The 16,684-nt window shown below is 54.2% G+C and overlaps 5 protein-coding genes across 5 annotated transcripts; 2 read left to right on the forward strand and 3 right to left on the reverse strand.

Moving 5' to 3' along the window:
* Window positions 1-494: 494 nt before the first annotated feature.
* Window positions 495-2,243, reverse strand: PV09_07552 (uncharacterized protein; the record flags this gene model as incomplete). The annotated part of the gene is made up of 1 exon (XM_016361331.1): window positions 495-2,243. One exon carries the CDS (start codon window positions 2,241-2,243, stop codon window positions 495-497), a length of 1,749 nt encoding a protein of 582 aa, XP_016210906.1.
* Window positions 2,244-2,446: 203 nt separating this feature from the next.
* PV09_07553 (uncharacterized protein) lies at window positions 2,447-4,540 on the reverse strand. The gene has a single exon (XM_016361332.1). The coding sequence runs from the start codon at window positions 4,371-4,373 to the stop codon at window positions 2,649-2,651; it is 1,725 nt and encodes a 574-aa protein (XP_016210907.1). The 5' UTR covers window positions 4,374-4,540; the 3' UTR covers window positions 2,447-2,648.
* Window positions 4,440-9,693, forward strand: PV09_07554 (uncharacterized protein). Its single transcript, XM_016361333.1, has 2 exons — window positions 4,440-4,644; window positions 4,694-9,693. The coding sequence occupies exon 2, from the start codon at window positions 5,049-5,051 to the stop codon at window positions 9,450-9,452; it is 4,404 nt and encodes a 1,467-aa protein (XP_016210908.1). The 5' UTR covers window positions 4,440-4,644; window positions 4,694-5,048; the 3' UTR covers window positions 9,453-9,693.
* Window positions 9,591-11,984, reverse strand: PV09_07555 (uncharacterized protein). Its single transcript, XM_016361334.1, has one exon. It carries the CDS (start codon window positions 11,040-11,042, stop codon window positions 10,326-10,328), a length of 717 nt encoding a protein of 238 aa, XP_016210909.1. The 5' UTR covers window positions 11,043-11,984; the 3' UTR covers window positions 9,591-10,325.
* Window positions 11,985-12,986: 1,002 nt separating this feature from the next.
* On the forward strand, window positions 12,987-16,167 carry PV09_07556 (uncharacterized protein). The gene is made up of 2 exons (XM_016361335.1): window positions 12,987-14,114; window positions 14,210-16,167. Exons 1-2 carry the CDS (start codon window positions 13,324-13,326, stop codon window positions 15,312-15,314), a joined length of 1,896 nt encoding a protein of 631 aa, XP_016210910.1. The 5' UTR covers window positions 12,987-13,323; the 3' UTR covers window positions 15,315-16,167.
* Window positions 16,168-16,684: the final 517 nt, after the last annotated feature.

Consider the following 16,684-nt stretch of genomic DNA (forward strand, 5'->3'; position numbering starts at 1 on the left):
CGCCGCCATGGCCCCTTGGCTATGATCACGTGATTGGCTTCCGCTGCACCGCTTTGTCCTTCTAGCTACTACCTTACCTCACCGACAGCTTTGGTTAAGCGGGACGTTGAGTACCGACAAGCTGTGCTTGAGATGCGCCTGACGTCTCTTTTGGCAACTTATGAATCGTTCTCTCTGGCAATCGCTCCTTCTTGTAGCTGCAACGGGAGCATGCGAGAGTCTGGTTCTATCATGATCAACATACGACTGCAGAGACGGCGAAACGGCAAATAAGCTCATCCATTCCCAAGTCTCATCTACAAAGGCTTTCTGCATATGGATCCTAAGGGCATGGCTGATCCACGCAGGACAGATCAGGACCTGTCCGATCTTAGCTTCACAATTCGCCAGATTATCCTATTCCTCAAGGCACAGACAGACGAGCCTCGACACGTCGGAATGCAGATACGCTTTTCGTTTGTCTTTGCGACCTAGCTCCTCACGTCCCGACAATGTCAAGCATCAACAATGTGTTCGCCCCCACTCTCTGCGCGGACTTGCGTTGCTTCGGGAGAGGCATCTTCCAAGACGAGAATAGGAACGCCTTGCTTCGCAGGCGGCTGTGTTGGCGTTTTTTGAGCGTCTTCTTCGTCCTCTTCTTCGTCCTCTTCCTCGCCGCTCTTATCTTCAGAATTATTTTCCTTAGTTCCATCACCCTCGCTGACTCCTCCTGATGCCTTCGCGGGGGTTTCTGGAGCGTTTTCCTTCTTCTCGGACTCAATGGTTTGTGGTTCCGTTTTCAGTGGTTTTGTCGGCTCCTCGGGATCACCTTTCACAAGCCTCGACGGTGGAGTCTGTGGGCTGTGCTCGTAGATATTCGTTTCGTCATTATCGTCGTCTTTGTTTGTCTCTTGAGTCATGGATGGCTTGTCGAGACTGTCTGTATCTGGTTGCATCACGTAGGTGCCCATCGGTTCTAACGCGTGGCTCGGACTGCCTGTCTCCAAGTTGCTGCAGCTTGAGTTCTGCGTGGCATGTTCGTTCTTGCCAGTCTTTGACTCCAGCGTCTTAGGCCCGGAAGCAGAATTCTTGCGTACAGTTTCATTTTCCGTTGTCGACAACTCAGGATTCGCATTTCTCAACTCAGTAGCCTGTTCAAAGATTTTGATGACTTTCTCGACCTGCTCCCTACCATCCACGACCTGGGTTTCAAGGCTCGCCTGGATGCCGAAGTGGCTCTTCCCATCTCTAAGAATTACGTGACCATGCTCCGAGAGTGCCTTACCAAGCAACTCCTCCGTGCGACCTTTATCCGCCAGACCGCTAAGGCGCGTGCTCATCCATGCGAATACCGCGAGGGTCTGTTGCAGGAACCATAGCCATGGTACCAGGTCTCCACGCTCCCAGTCTGCGAGCCACATAAACCCAGCGACTGAAAGTACTTGAGCCAGAGATAGCAGGGCTACAGAGGACTTGTGTGCTGCGTTTCGTGCAACGGTCGCAGTGCTTCGCGTAACCGAATCGTACTTTACTTGCCCGTATGTTCCTATCCTCCCGAACTGACGAACGTAAAATTCCTGGCCGCGGACAATCACTACGCCTAATCCCGGAACCGTTGATCGACGCGTGGAAAGCCCTTCCTTTTCTGCTGTGGAGGATTCAGTATGGTACTGGCCGTGCCTACAAGGCGCTGTCAGATAGGCAAGGACCTTGGCGACGAGAGGCAGCAAGAACAAGAGCCCTAAAGAGCTCTCATGCAGAGTGGTTGTGAGCAGGAAGAAAAACAAAGCCTGGCCCTCGCTCAAGAAGATCATCTTCACTGTCTGCTTTCTGTCATCATGCTCGGTAATGGAAACCAGGTTGTCACGGTCTGTTGGTTGCAACAACAAGCAGTACACGTTGGTCGGCTGCATCATATTCTCAAGCACTGCTCTCAGTCTTTCATTCGTATGCTTCTTCTTGCTATGACTTACCGATTTCCCAAGCGGTCGGTTGACATGCCTGAGTACCTCAATCCAGAAGCGTTTGTCCGCAGGACGCAGCAAAGCATTAGCGATGGATGACGCTAGGCAGGCTGAGGGCATCCATAGAAAATAGTAAATCAGATGGTGCCAATCTCTGCCGTTGAAGTAGCGTTGAGGGTGAAGCAAGCGGCCAAGGTGGTTAGGTTCTGGAACAAACGTTGAAACAGTTAGAAGTAGAAGGTTCGCAAATGCGAAATTAGCAGCTGGATTCGGAGAGACGACTCTGAAAAAGGCCTCCATGACTTAGGTTCACGACAGTGGAGGCGGCTGAAAGTGGTCGTTTATAGTCTGGCGACGTCTTTTATGTTGATGTTGAGAATTCCGCGAACTTGGAACCCTCGAAGGAGTATGTATAGCTTCGGAAGACGCAATTGACTGAGCGACAGTGTCGGTTCACTATGAAACCTGCGGCAAATGCATGGATGTAATGGAAATGAAGGGACGGGATGTAAAATTTGCATTGAGCACTGCTAGGGTTACTAGGTCGTCCATACACACAGTAGCGGTAACTTCAGCTGTGCTTCACTGTAATTCCTTACCACTGGTGGACAACAGTTGAGCCCAGCTTCATCTCACTTCATTGCGGAGGATGCCAAAGAAATTTACGTTGGACTCTTTTAATTCTTGTTCCTCGACAACCGCCTTTCACAGTTTACTGCTCTCACTACTATCAGGCTCCAACACCGACTCCATCTTTCTCTTCCATAGCTCAACCAATTGCTCATCCATGGCGCTGGCATCATAGCTCACAGCATAGGACAGCCTCCCTTCCTGATCGCTGCTATTCCCACACAAAAACTCATTGTCCCTCGCCCTAACCCCTCCTCTCAGCTCCCTGAAATCAACGATCAAATCCCTCTCCCCGCTGGTAGGGCTCCCCAAAGGCAAATCGAGATTATACCTACCCGGCGTGCACTCCTTGACTAAGCCTACTGAAGACACGCCGCACGTTGCAGCGGACCACGCAGAGTTCGCTGGGTAGTTGCCTTGCGGATTGACGCCTCGCTTATACTGGACGGGCAATTTATCTTCAGCTCGCTCAACGGCGGTGATGTAGTTCGTGGCCAGCATTCGCATTGGGCTGTGGCTGTTGCCCAAGCCCTCCTTCCGCTTTTGGTACGCTCTCAACTGACGATGCGCCGCTTTAGCCAACAGCTTCAAACGTCCCTCCAGGGGCAGATCGGGGGGCAAGAAAGGAATAACTATGCCGTCGCTGAAAGCGAGCATACATGAGTCATGTTTGCCTGCATATCCGAAGAAGGGGCGTGGATTCAAGGGGAAGGAGGCGATGAAGGGCTTTCGCTTCTCCAGAGGGGTGTCTGGATTGCGCTGTACTTCAATGTCCATCATAACGAGCGCGACAAGCGCGAAGACACCGGCACCGATGGAAGTCCCTGCAGAGCGACATAGGCCAGCCAACCGTCGGGACGCTGACAGAGACATAGCGGGAGTGCAACAGCCGGAATTCAGGGGCGGAAGCTTCTCAGCGGAATAGTCCAGCACGTCCGAGAACTTGGGTTCAAGAGCAAGCGTTACTCTGTTGGCGCGACGGAGCGGATTGACGAATCCTTCGGGCAGAGGCTTGCGGACGTGTCGTAGAATTCGTATTATGGCCCAGAACCAGCGCTGACGAGCCTTGCTACCGGGAATCGGCGGGTAAAGATCCTCCTGCGCCGGCGGGAGTCTGGACCGGATCGTTTCTTCTCGGAGGCTCTGGACAAGCAGCTCGTACAATTCGGCGGGGCGCGTATTGAGGAGCTCGTTGAAGTGGCCGAGCCAGTTGTGCAAGGACAAGCCATCCGCGATCATGTGTGCTAGAACAATCATGAAAGAGAGCCGATACCGATCCGCGTCCACCCGTCTCGACGGCAGGATGAAGAGATGAGAGAGCGATCTGGTCGGGTCCACGATACGGGCTGAGTTCAGGGCATGAGTACGGAATTCGACTGGGTCGATTGCCGCATCTTGTTCGAGAAGAGAGGTGAGAGAAGCGCGTGCTTCTTCTATTGCAGCTGCTGCGTCCGTAGGCAAATCTACAACAAAACATCGCTGAAGCTCTTCCCCATCTCCGCTCCCGCCCGAGGCAGAAGATGTTCTATCCCTAGCTTTTGACAGCATCAGCAGATGGCTCAGCCTCAAGGCCGACCATGCTAGCACAATTCTCTCGCGCAGCTTGTTCGGAGCCAGGCTCGTCCTGATCTCAAACTCAAAACTATGCGTCAGGTCTGCTCTTCCTCCATAGTGCACCCCGTCATTATCAAACGATGCCTCGACGAGGCCAAGCTGCCGCTCATACACCACGCGGTCCACAGTGGGTATCTTGCGCCACGCATGCTGTTTGTTGCCGTAGCGGTGTAACCAATACGTCATGTCAACTGCGATATTGGGGGCAGAGTTCTCGAGCACAGATGGGGAATTGGCAAAGAGCGAGAAGAAGGAAAGACGTGCTCCATTTTCTGCAACCCGACACACTCGGCAGTCTGCTATTTTTTTCCCCCCTTCAAGACTACAGGGCTGCGGAGCCAGCCAATTCGTTCTGGTGAGTTGTGCGTTTGGCGTTACTTTTCCTTCTTGAGGCAGGCCGTTCAGTGCGGAGACGGAAGTCCGCTTTAAGCGCCGTGGCGAAGACCAGCTGAGTCCGGTTTGCGTCGCTCCCCCAGCGTCCGGGTGCTACTGACGGTGTTTCGCAGCCTGGTGTCGTATGCACAGCGATCGCACCCCTACCATTGGCGTCGTGTTAAGTGTCCAGAAAGCGCATGCTCCCCAAGAACCCCAATACCTCATTCATCTCGCTTCTCTTGACAGTCTGCTCGAGCTTGCCCTGAGCATCGCTTTCCCTGATCTCGAATCCAGACCCGCCACCCGAATATCGACCGACGTAATTAAGCTCGCCCAGCTAACCGTCCAAGCGTCGCAGTTGGCCCGACTCTGATACTCGTTGCTCCTCCGCCGCCACGCTTGGCCTGATTGCGCCGGTCAGCAGCACAGTCTCTCGGCCTTCCTTCATGGCATGATCCACACATCCTCACAAGATTACACGGCAAGATGAGGTTAATCGGGGGTGCTCTGGCGACGCTGGGCATCCTGTCCCTTCGGGTGCTGGCTGCAAGCGATGGACCGGAGATATCGCAGAAGAAGTTCCCGGCACCGCCTATCAACCTGTTCTACTTTGACGACTCGGAGACCGTCATGGTGCTAGATCCGAAGCACCAGACCGTCTATCGCTCCGATGACGCAGGCGAGAAGTGGGAGCCTGTTGACGAAATTCCGAATGGCCAGGTAAGCTACATCATGCCTGATCCGCATGACAGCTCTGTAGCCATTGCGATGGGAATGTATACCAAACACTGGATCACGTACGATCGAGGAAAGTCCTGGCGAGCGTTTGAAACGAGCGAGCCCGCCACGCAAGATATGAGCAAGGAGCCCTTCAGCTTCCATGCGACGGACAGCAAGCGCATCCTCTTCCATGGCCAGGAAGATTGCCTGCTCGGCGGCGACTCGTGCGTCGGCAAGACGTACTACACCACCAACGGGTTCGTGGACAACGAAATGTCTCTCGTTCACGGCCGGCGACGACATTGCATATGGGCAAAGTCAAACGTGCTGTTCGATACAGGCAGCGACGCCACAGATAAGAGCAGGATCATATGCATCGTCGAGGGCAAATTCTCACCCCTGACCAAGGACTACAAGCTCATTGTGTCGGACGATTACTTCAAGACTGAACAAGAACCCGTCATGGCTGGTGGACGTGAGGTCCGCGGCTTCGTGAGCATGGCAGCTGTGCGAGGCTACATTGTCGCTGCTGCCAAGTCTTTTGGATCCCGCGAGCTTGGTCTCTACGTGACTACGAACGGTGAACGATGGCATCGTGCCGAATTTGGTGACCACCGCATCGAAGAGGACGCTTACACGATCCTCGAGTCCACAAACTACAGCATCCAAGTCGACGTGATGACACAGCGCTTCAGCTATATGGGCAGCCTGTTTACCAGCAACTCGAACGGCACGTACTTTACCAAGAATGTCGACCACACGAACCGCAGCCCCACGGGTATTGTTGACTTCGAGAAGATACAAAACATTCAGGGCATTGTGCTCGTGAATGTGGTAAACAACTGGGAGGAAGTCCAGGAGCCGCTTAGTTTCGCCAAGAAGGAAATCAAGAGCCGGATTAGCTTCGACGATGGGAGGACGTGGGAGCCGCTTATGGTAGGCAAGGAAGAGTTGCATATTCATTCGGTCACCGAGCAGCACAACAGTGGGCGTGTTTTCTCAAGCGCTGCACCGGGTATTGTCATGGGCATCGGCAATACTGGCAAGTTTCTGGAGGATTACAACTCTGGAAGTCTGTTCGTGTCTGATGATGCCGGTCGAACTTGGATTGCCACCAACCTCAAGGGACCGCAGAAGTATGAGTTTTTGGATCAGGGATCGGTGCTAGTTGCTGTGGCCGAGAAGGAGATTGACGAAGTTTCGTACTCTCTCGACCACGGGCGAACCTGGAAAACAGCCGAATTGCCAGTCAAAGGTGTGCGTCCTTTTGAGCTAACAACAATTCCGGATGCCACGAGCTTGAAGGCTTTGCTAGTGGCCACGCAGGGCGATGACTACTATACCTTCACGCTCGATTTTGATGGCCTTCACGAGCGCAAATGCGGCAACGACGATTTCGAAAAGTGGTACGCACGCGTAGACGATGACGGCAATCCCTCCTGCATCATGGGCCACAAACAGTACTTCACTCGCCGCAAGCGCGACGCGAACTGCTTTGTCAAGGAACTCACCAAAGAGCATCTTCCCCAAAGCGAACCATGTGATTGTACAGATGCCGACTTCGAGTGCGATTTCAACTACCAGCGGACTGCCGATGGCGACTGCGAGCTGGTGGGTAAGATGGTCATTCCAGAAGGCTCGTGTAAGAATCGTGACGACAAATTCAAAGGTAGCTCTGGGTTCAGACTGATTCCTGGCAACGATTGCAAGCGAGTTAAGGGTCCGCAGAAGGACGACCTGGTTGAGCATCCATGTAGTGACGGACTGGGCACACCGGCCAGTGGCAAGATTGAAGTCACCTTCAACGAGTTCAGAGGTGACAACTTTAGACAGACTTTTTATCTCGAAAGAGATATACAGTCGAACCGCGATGACGAGACTGTTGTCCTGCTCACAGACCGGAATCAAGCATGGATCACGCACGACCACGGGAAAACCTGGGAACTCGTTAGAGACGAAGAGATCCTCGCGATCTACCCGCATCAGTATAACAACGACCACGTATACTTTATTACAGGCTCTCGCACTGTGTACTATTCGAAGGACCGCGGATTCGCCATCAACGCTTTTGAAGCCCCAGATGTTCCTGACCCCGAACGTCAGGTTCTCAGCTTCCATCAAGACGATCCGGACTGGCTGATCTGGCTAGGCGACAAAAACTGTCAGGACCGCAACGATCCGCTCTGCCACACCACGGCACATGTCTCGCAGAAAGGCGGCGACGATTGGACAACGCTGCTTAACTACATAGAGAAGTGCCAGTTTATGTACCGGGAAGGACGCAGAGAAAGCGAAAGCCTCATTTACTGCGAGCAATACCGAGCCGAAGACAAGAAGAACCCTCTACAGCTTATCTCCAGCACGGACTTCTTCGCTCATAAGGAAGTTGTGTTCGATGACGTTGTCAATTTCGCGACGATGTCTGAATTCATCGTCGTAGCGGCCAAGACGGAAGACCACAAATGGCTCAAGGTCGACGCGAGTGTCGATGGAAAGACGTTCGCGCCAGCAGAGTTCCCTCCCAATTTCCAGGTCGCACATCAGCAGGCATACACAGTTCTTGACAGCTCGACCAACTCGATTTTCTTGCACGTCACCGTCAATGGACAGGAGAACCGAGAGTACGGCACCATACTCAAGAGCAACTCCAACGGTACTTCCTACGTCGTAAGTATTCGACATGTCAACCGCAACCTGTACGGTTATGTCGATTTCGAGAAAATGCAGGGCATCGAGGGCGTAGCCATTGTTAATCAAGTTGCGAACGCGGATGCTGTTGACCATGGTGCGCCTAAGCAGCTGAAGACACTTATCACGCACAATGACGGCGCGGATTGGGCGTACCTCCCCAAACCGGCGACGGATCTCGATGGCAAGAAATGGGACTGCGACGGCAAAGGCGATGATCTATGCTCTCTTCATCTGCACGGCTACACAGAGCGCAAAGATCCTAGGGACACGTATTCGTCTCCTTCAGCTATTGGCGTCATGATTGGTGTCGGTAACGTGGGCGACCGTCTAGGCTCCTACAACGAGGGAGACACTTTCATTACAACGGACGGAGGTATCACTTGGAAGGTTGCAATGAAGGGCACGTACATGTGGGAATACGGCGATCAGGGATCCATCATTGTGCTAGTCGAACGGAATACGCCTACGAAGACGATCTTTTACACTCTCGACGAAGGCAAGGAATGGAAATCCTTCCAGTTCAGCGAGTCGAAGATGCTCGTCGAGCGCATCACCACGGTGCCAAGCGACAATTCTAGGAACTTCCTGCTCTGGGGCAAAGCGGATCGCAAACTCACCACTGTCAACCTGGACTTCACAGGACTGACGTCGGAACAATGCAAGCTCGACAAGAGCAATCTCGACTCCGAAGAAAGCGATTACTACCTCTGGCACCCCACCCACCCGCTAAAGCGTGAAGAGCCAGAGTGCCTGTTTGGCCATGTCGCACAGTACTATCGCAAGAAACCTGACAGGCTCTGCTACAACGGCCCGCTCATCGACAAGCTTCACGACATTGAGCGCAACTGCTCCTGCACGCGTGACGACTTCGAGTGCGCGTACAATTACGAACGCCAACCGGACGGATCATGCCGTCTCGTCGAAGGCCTGTCGCCACCGGATCCAATGGAGGTTTGCAGGAACGACAAGAACGCATTCGAGTACTGGGACGTTACACCGTACCGCAAAATCCCGATTTCGACGTGTCACGGCGGCAAGGAAATGGAGCACACCGGCTCACGCCACCCTTGTCCCGGCAAGGAGGAAGAGTTTGCCAAGAAGCGTGGTATATCTGGCGTGGGTATTTTCTTTGCCATCGTGATACCATTTGCGGCCGCCTCTGCCGTTGGCTACTGGGTATACAAGAATTGGGGAGGCAAGTTTGGCGCCATCAGACTGGGCGAGACACCGTCCAGGTCGTTCACCGACAGCCCTTGGGTACAGTGGCCTGTGGCAGCAGTCTCCGGACTCGTCGCCGTGCTAGCCGCCTTGCCGCTGCTCGTCGGCTCGCTCTGGAGAAGCGTGAGAGGCATGTTTGGCGGGTACGGAGGCAGGACATACACAAGCCGGAGCAGCTTTGCGAGGGGCAGAGGCGACTACGCGGCTGTGGACAACGATGCAGATGAACTCTTGGGCGATGAATCGGACGAAGAGGTATAAACAAGCTGGACAGGTATCCGAGGCGATGTTTTCTTTTCTCTTCCTTCGGCCCTCTCCATGATGAATCTGTGTCTGCATGCTTGGGGACTGGCTAGGTCGGATTGTAGGCTAGAGGCGTTGGTAGCGTGCAAAGTTCGTGTAAAAACAAAGTTCATTGTCGATGTAACTGCCATTCGACGGCATCTACGAGCATACAGGGAGAATTGTCCAATCTACAAATCACGCTTCTTTGTTTCGCGCATTCAACGTTCACCCAGCTTTGGTAGTCACGTCTTCCAATGCTCGAGACGGTGAGCATGACGTACGGTCTGTTTTCTCGGGCATCAAGAGCAAACGTCACCGCCTTCTTTTCCGTTGCATCATGCAATCTTGGCGTCCCTCGAAGCCGCCTTTTCTCTTCCGTTTCGCCCCGCGCGCGCGCGCATGAAGTCGCATGGACGCGCTCGCCGACCTGCTCCATCCATTACACCCAATTTGCAGTCGCAAAAGGACGTCCGTCGCGACCTCCCTCAGGACGGGGCGCTCGTGTTCGCCGAGAGTCGCGAAGATCGCAATTTAGCCGGACGTAAACAAGACGTATAGTACGCGAGGCTATAACAAGACTTGGGCGGAGTGACGAACGGGTCCGGCTAGGCAGCACAGTTTAGAACCCCGAAAAGGGGCGGGAGGATGAAGAAGGTACGGGGCCTGATTTTGGAATTTTCGAGTCATTGGCCGAGCGCCGCCCTAGCTTACAAGGAGAGGGGAGGAAGGGGTGGAGAGGGCGAGAGGGACGGGGGGAAAAGAAAAGAGTCAAAGGAAAAAAGGAAGTAAACTCAAGGCGAGAACTGGGGACCGTCGTAGCAAGGTTCCTCCCAGATCTCAGCGGGAACATCAGGGGACGAGCTGACGTACTTCTGGACGATCGAAAAGGGCTTGCAAGAGGTTGCCTTTGATCGATTTGTCTTTTCCCAGAAGACACAAGGTCGTCGTCCCGAGTTCACGGGAACGAGGACTCACGCGCGGGACGAGAATGGCGGTGACATGAGACGTCGCGTCATCTCCCTTTTGCAACCAACAGATCCAGAAACAATCGGTCCCGGGCGACTGGAAAGTGACTGTTCTGGGTGTGGGGCCACAGGAGAGGAATACTGTAACCTTTTTTTTTTTGCCTTTCTTTCTCTCTGAAGGGCACGACTCGTTTAGGGCGATAGCAGTAGCCTGATAATGATGCTGTTGCTGGGCTATAACGCTGGTTTTTATATGTCCGTGCTCAGCCCAGCCATCCCTTTGTTTTGGACCTGTAGGCTTCGAGAGACGGAGACAGAGAGCGATCACCATGACGAACGACGGAAAGCAAAGAGCTGGAGCATGGGCAATGAACTGAGGGCACGGGGCAATGACGTGCCTTTTGTCTTCTTTGCTGGGCAATCCAAGCGTCTTTGGCCGTGTGGGAGGAAATGAAGATGCGCAAAGGAATCTATCGATGCCGCGGCGCAGACGACGACGTCGGAAAGCGCCTCGACCGTTTCCCTGCACGGAAGCGGGACCGGGAACGCCCTTGGAAGGCTCCAAATGAAGCTTCAATGCTCTCTGCCCTTTCGGGGCCATGCCATGCACCCAACGGCACGCGCGCAGAAGGGATCCAGAAGAAATGACAGAGAAAGAAAGTCCAGCGAAACCGGTTTTCCGTCACCGCAGCCTGACGCTGCTTCAAGGATGGTCCCGTCGCAAAAGGTCCTTGCATGAGGCTGTGCTTTTTGGCCGTTCGCTCGCAGGGACAAACACTGGGCGGTTTACGCTCTCTGTCCTCTCACTCGCTCTCTCTGTGTCTCTTCGTCCATTATTGTCGGGTTTCGAGGTCTCGCCTCATATCTTGCGGCCCAAGGCAATTTCATTTTTGGATCCAAACTCCACCAGCAAGCAAGGGGCCCGTTTGGATGCTCTGGCTGGCTTGACCGATCTCCGTGTGCGCCGTCCGGCTGAGGAGTCACACTTTGTAAGCGTTCTGATTCGTCCGACGCCGCGTTGTTCCTCTCATCGTCTGAATAATCGATTTCTTCTCTCTTTCTTTTCTTTTTTTTCTCCTCCTCACCTTGCCTTCTTCCCCTAGTAAGCGTACCCCTACGGAGAGCATCTGTGAATGGTGAAACCTGAGCAGAGACTGTGTCGACGAGCATGACCGCCCGGATGAGCCTCTTGTCTTACGAAGCATCCCGACGCTCTCTGGGCCAGTCCTGTTAGTGAAGCCATCGCGGATAGGGCATGGTGCCCGCTCCGGGAGCCTCGGTTGCTTGTCGATAAGACAACGGGTGGCTTTCAGCCAATCGATCGGGTGCCCGGTGATTGAGAGCGAAAATCAATGGCCGTAGGGCAACTGGGCTGTCGTCTTCGTCGTCTCATCGTGTCGTCGATGACTTGCTCGACTCATGTGGCTCTCTGCCGTGCAGTCCGCACAGTCCGCACAGTCCGTACTGGGCCGCACACCGCAGTTCATGTAGTGAGCAGGGCCGCGTGCTCTCCAAGCACGTGTGTGTGTGTGTGTGTGTGTGTGTGTGTGTTGGATCGTGAAGCGCCTGATGCGAAAAGGTCAGGTCTGCAAACAGCAGGACAATCCGGCCGGGTTGAGGCGTCGCATGATCGTTGGACGTGCCCACCACGCAGGCCACAGTATTGCTTGGTGGTTGCATCACGATCCCCTTCTCCCGCAACACTTCGGCTGCAGCCTCCACAATGAGCGAAATGAGATTTTGGCCTTTTGCGAAAGGCCCGTTTGTCCACGTCGTGGCGTCTGCAGATGGCTTTACGGAACAGTCATACTAGCAGCAACGGTGACCTCACCAGACTTCCCCGACGGAACCAGAAAAAAAACTGAACTGGATCTGCAAGCAAAGCGCTCTCATCACGCTGGTTTTGCAGCGGGACGGGCCATGGCAACGCAGAGGGCCGGCCGCTCTGCCCGTGGCACACTGCTCTCGCACGCGCCCGGGTGTGTGGGCGACAAAGGGCTTGCCCTTGGCTGTTGCAATCAACAGCGCCGGCCTTTCTCAGCTCGTTTGTCACAAAGGGCGCACCATCCAGCACGAAGCATAAAGCGGCGGGCGGCCATTGAGCTCGGCCCGTCTCAGAGCTCTGGGGCAGGACGACAAACGGGCCTCATCGTACGAGTGGGCGAGAGTGCGTGCCGGCCGTTGGTATACACGGCGTGGCGGATGATTCTCAATCTCCGCTCAGCGACGCTCTTGTCTGCACAGCTGGTCACCTCCCCGTCGCTTGCGAGACCCGGACTGTCAAACTATCGCGATCTTGGATTCGTACGAGCGACGCAGCCGTTCTGGAACCCGGCCGCAGCGATTGGACAGCGTGAGCCGGACGGCTGGATTCTGCTCTCTGCATCGCAGCCCAATGCCTGTTCGGGGCGCCGAATAGAAGGAAATCAATTCTCCACTCTGCTAGCACCCATGCATGTCTCTAGAGAACAAGTGCCGTGGGTAGGTCGCTAGTGGCAGCACTTTGCGCGGGCCGTTTCTCTTGTCTTTCCTTGATCAAGTCCAGGCCACATCCGACCTTATTTCTGATAACACGCAGGCGCCTCGCCCGTCTGGACCTCGCCATCTTCTTCCGAACCACGCACCTGAGCGTTGTTCACCCCAAGTTCACCCGGATCTCTGCCTCGCTATCTCTTTTTTTTTTTCTTTTATTTCCCTCTCGGCCGCTGTGATCTTCAAGCGACCGACGCCTTAAGACCGTGCTGCTATAGCCTCTGTTGCCCGCTATCGTTTGCTTTGCCCAGCCTCCCGGCAGGTTTTGGGCGAATATCCCGATTTAGCACGCTTTCACCGCCATATTCCACGCACGCAAGAAACCTTGACTTCTCTCTGCCCCATAAACCATGGCATTCGCGCCTTCGGTCGATTTTCAACGACCTCCCTCTCAACTCTCCGTCGATCGAAAACCCGCATTCCTAGACGAGTTCGATCCGGCTGAGGAATCATTCATGGACTCCACGCTCATCTCCCCCGCAGAGGACCGGAGGGACTCCTTTGGAAATGCAACGGGGCCGGTTTTTTCTCCAAGCACAGTCTGGGACGACTTTGCAGCAACGCCCGCCATTCCAGACCGCCCATTTGGTTCAAGCACAAATCCTTTCGTGGAGCACAGCAACAATCCGTTCCTGCGACAGGATTCTGCTTCCTATCCCACCCAGCACACCTCGCAATGGCCGACCTTCGATCACGGCCCAGAATCGCGGGGTCCGATGGGCCCGTCCAACTACGAGTCCTACAGTGCAGAGTTTGAGCCCGCGCCCGCCCAGGCATTCCCCCACGGCGGACCTTTCGGTCCAATGCCGCCCAGCAACGTCAGGCCAGCTTCGATATTCCCCCCTTCTCAGACGCCGGTGCCGATGTCAGCCTCTCCGCCTCCCGTCAAGGATTGGATGAGCATGGCTGAGCAGGCCCACATGGACGCACGCCTCTCCAAGCGTCCAAGGGGCCATTCACCCGCCCGCTACCCACCAAGCTACCGTCACGGAGACGGGATTCGGAAGAAGAATGCTCGTTTCGACATCCCCCAAGAGCGCAATCTCGCCAACATCGACCGTCTCATTGAAAATGCCAAGGACGAAGACGAGATCAAGGAACTCAAGCAACAGAAGCGTTTATTGAGGAACCGTCAAGCAGCGTATGTCCTAACGGATGATTTTGGTCGGCTGGAACCTCCATCACCAATATCGTTCGCTATTTTGGTCCATTGATCCCTCTGCTAACCTATCGCAGTCTTGATTCCCGGCAGCGTAAGAAACAACGTGCCGAAGAGCTCGAGGTTGACAACAAGACCCTCCGAGACCAGATTGCCGAGATGAATGAAAGGCTGTCGATGCTTCAGATGCAGGCTGAGCAGGCCACTCGCGAGAAGAACGAGCTGCTGCGCGAGAATGCCCAGTTGAAGGAGCACCTCCAGCAGTCCAACTGGGACAAGGAGAACCTCATTGTCGAGCACACGAAAGATACCGGCGCACTGCGCAAGAAGATTCAAGTGCTCGAAGAGATCATCGAGAACCGAGACTCGTCCGAATCCACTCGTCAAAGTTCGACTGACTATGACTTCCCGATTGTGCAAGACATGCACGGCCTTGCCGACAACGGTCTCGACATGTACGGAATGGACGACTCATTTGGCGACTTTGTCATGGACGAGGGGCCCTTCAAGCCTATGGAGACGTCGACGCTTGTTCTTGCACCCAAGAAGAAGCCCGAGGAAGAGAAGGAGGCTCAATCTGGTCCATCCGGTTTGCTCATGCTACTGTTGCTATGCGGTGCTTGGGTCGCAAGCAAGGCAACAACGTCAATGCCGGTCACCATACCACGCATGCCGGACGAGGTTCGATCAGACGCGGCGGTCGTCTTTGACGACCTCATGAAGGACCATGGCGTCTCGACATTTCAAGCTTCCAGCGCCGTAGAGCCTGCCGCGTCGTCCGCTGCAAGTGTCAGGCAGACCAGTTTCTCCATGTCCAGCACTTCGGCGACCTCTAAACTAGACGAGATGCATAGCCGCTTGACGCAGCCGTCAAGGAGGCAAGAAGCTGAGGCAGCATTCTCATTAAGCGCCAAACAGTACAACAGCCTGACGAGCTCTGAATTTGCCGAACCACCCTACAACACGCCGCCTGAGGATGATTCCCAACCACCAAGTCACCGCAGACACCTTGTCGATACCCTAAAGGCGATGCGCGAAGAAGCCAAGGGCCAAGCAACCGCCAGCGTCTACACACGAAGCCTCTTGTGGGAGCGCATTCCAGACGACGTCGTTCAGCAATTCAAACGTATGGCAGAACACTCCAGCCAAACAGCCAGCGTAAATGGAGACGGAGGGGAGTAAATGTTTCGTTCAAACGCATCTCTTTCTGTCCGCTCTGTTCCGGATGATGAGTATATTTTTGACGAAAGCGACAACTGATTTCTTTTTTTTTTTTCATTTCCCCCCACCTCATGAAAGCGGAAACGTCCTGACGATAAATTTCCCTAAAGCTCACGACCATCTGATGACGCAGCGACTGCGACGATTCTTTTGACGAGAGCGAGTTTCCATTTCTCTCCTGGCTTTGGTTTTTTTTTTTCTTCCTTCCCCTGGGTCTTACGAAATTGCTCTTGCATGGCGTTCATTGTTTATCTTGAAAGAACGGTTCTTGCTTTTTCTGTTTTTTCTGTTGGTGTCTCTCTCCTGGAGGACAATGACTGCTTGTTTACTTTGCATTGCGAGCGACATGATCGGGGGCACTTTTCATAGCATGGTTGGAAACGGGGGCGGCTAACTATACCCACACGCTTCACGCAGCTCTCGGTCCTCACGACCGCGAAACTATTCCATTGGGTTGGCTGGTTCTATTGGCAGGCATCATTTGAACTACTTCTTTGTTTTTTGCACAAACTCGCGAGGAAGAACTTGTCTTTTTCCCGGTTGAAGAGCGCTGCTGCTCGACGACACCTTCGTCTCTCTACGTTACATTTTCTTTCTTGGAGAGGGGTTCGCCTACCAAACCAGACGGCTCGACAGCTACATTTTCTCCTTTGTCAGATTTGTAGTGAGAGAAACGCGGTCATGTTTTTCTTCCTTGCCAAATCACGAAGCGAACTACAGTCTGAGAGCTATGTCAAGGCACTTGCATGTATGTACCTCAAATCATCAATTCAGCACGTCGTCTACCCCGTCACAGGGGAGGCAAACTTTTGGCTCATTCTATCATTCCCTACTTTTTGCGTGGCATCCATTGTAAGACGGTTCCCATATCGCATGACAGCGGCCATCACGCTCGGAGAGATCCATCGATGCAAAACAAATCATCCACCGCTCAACCGCACGGCGTCAGGATCAATTGCCGCAACATCTTCGTGTACACACACGCCTCTTTCGCGCTCAACAACGATCAAGCGTCAGTTTCCCATTTTTTGTTTCGTCCCCATCCCACGGCGGCTTTGCTGTCGTTCCCACCCCCTCCCCAACATCATGCGACGTACTCCACATAACCTCTCCGCGCACAGCGTCCAGCACGACCCCACGACGCATTCATCCCACCATCCGACGCATGTACCTGCCTGTCTGTCGACATGATGTGCCTCACGGACTCGCAGCGTAATGCACCGCTGGACGCGCAAAAAGGTTCGTGGACGAGGCCCAGCCGTAGGGTCACCACGTAGGCGTGCTGCCTTCAACGAGGGGGGGGGGAAACGGGGCCCCCCACCCACACGACG

Source organism: Verruconis gallopava (assembly GCF_000836295.1).
Source record: "Verruconis gallopava strain CBS 43764 unplaced genomic scaffold supercont1.30, whole genome shotgun sequence".
In the NCBI taxonomy this organism is placed as follows: Eukaryota; Fungi; Ascomycota; class Dothideomycetes; order Venturiales; family Sympoventuriaceae; genus Verruconis; species Verruconis gallopava.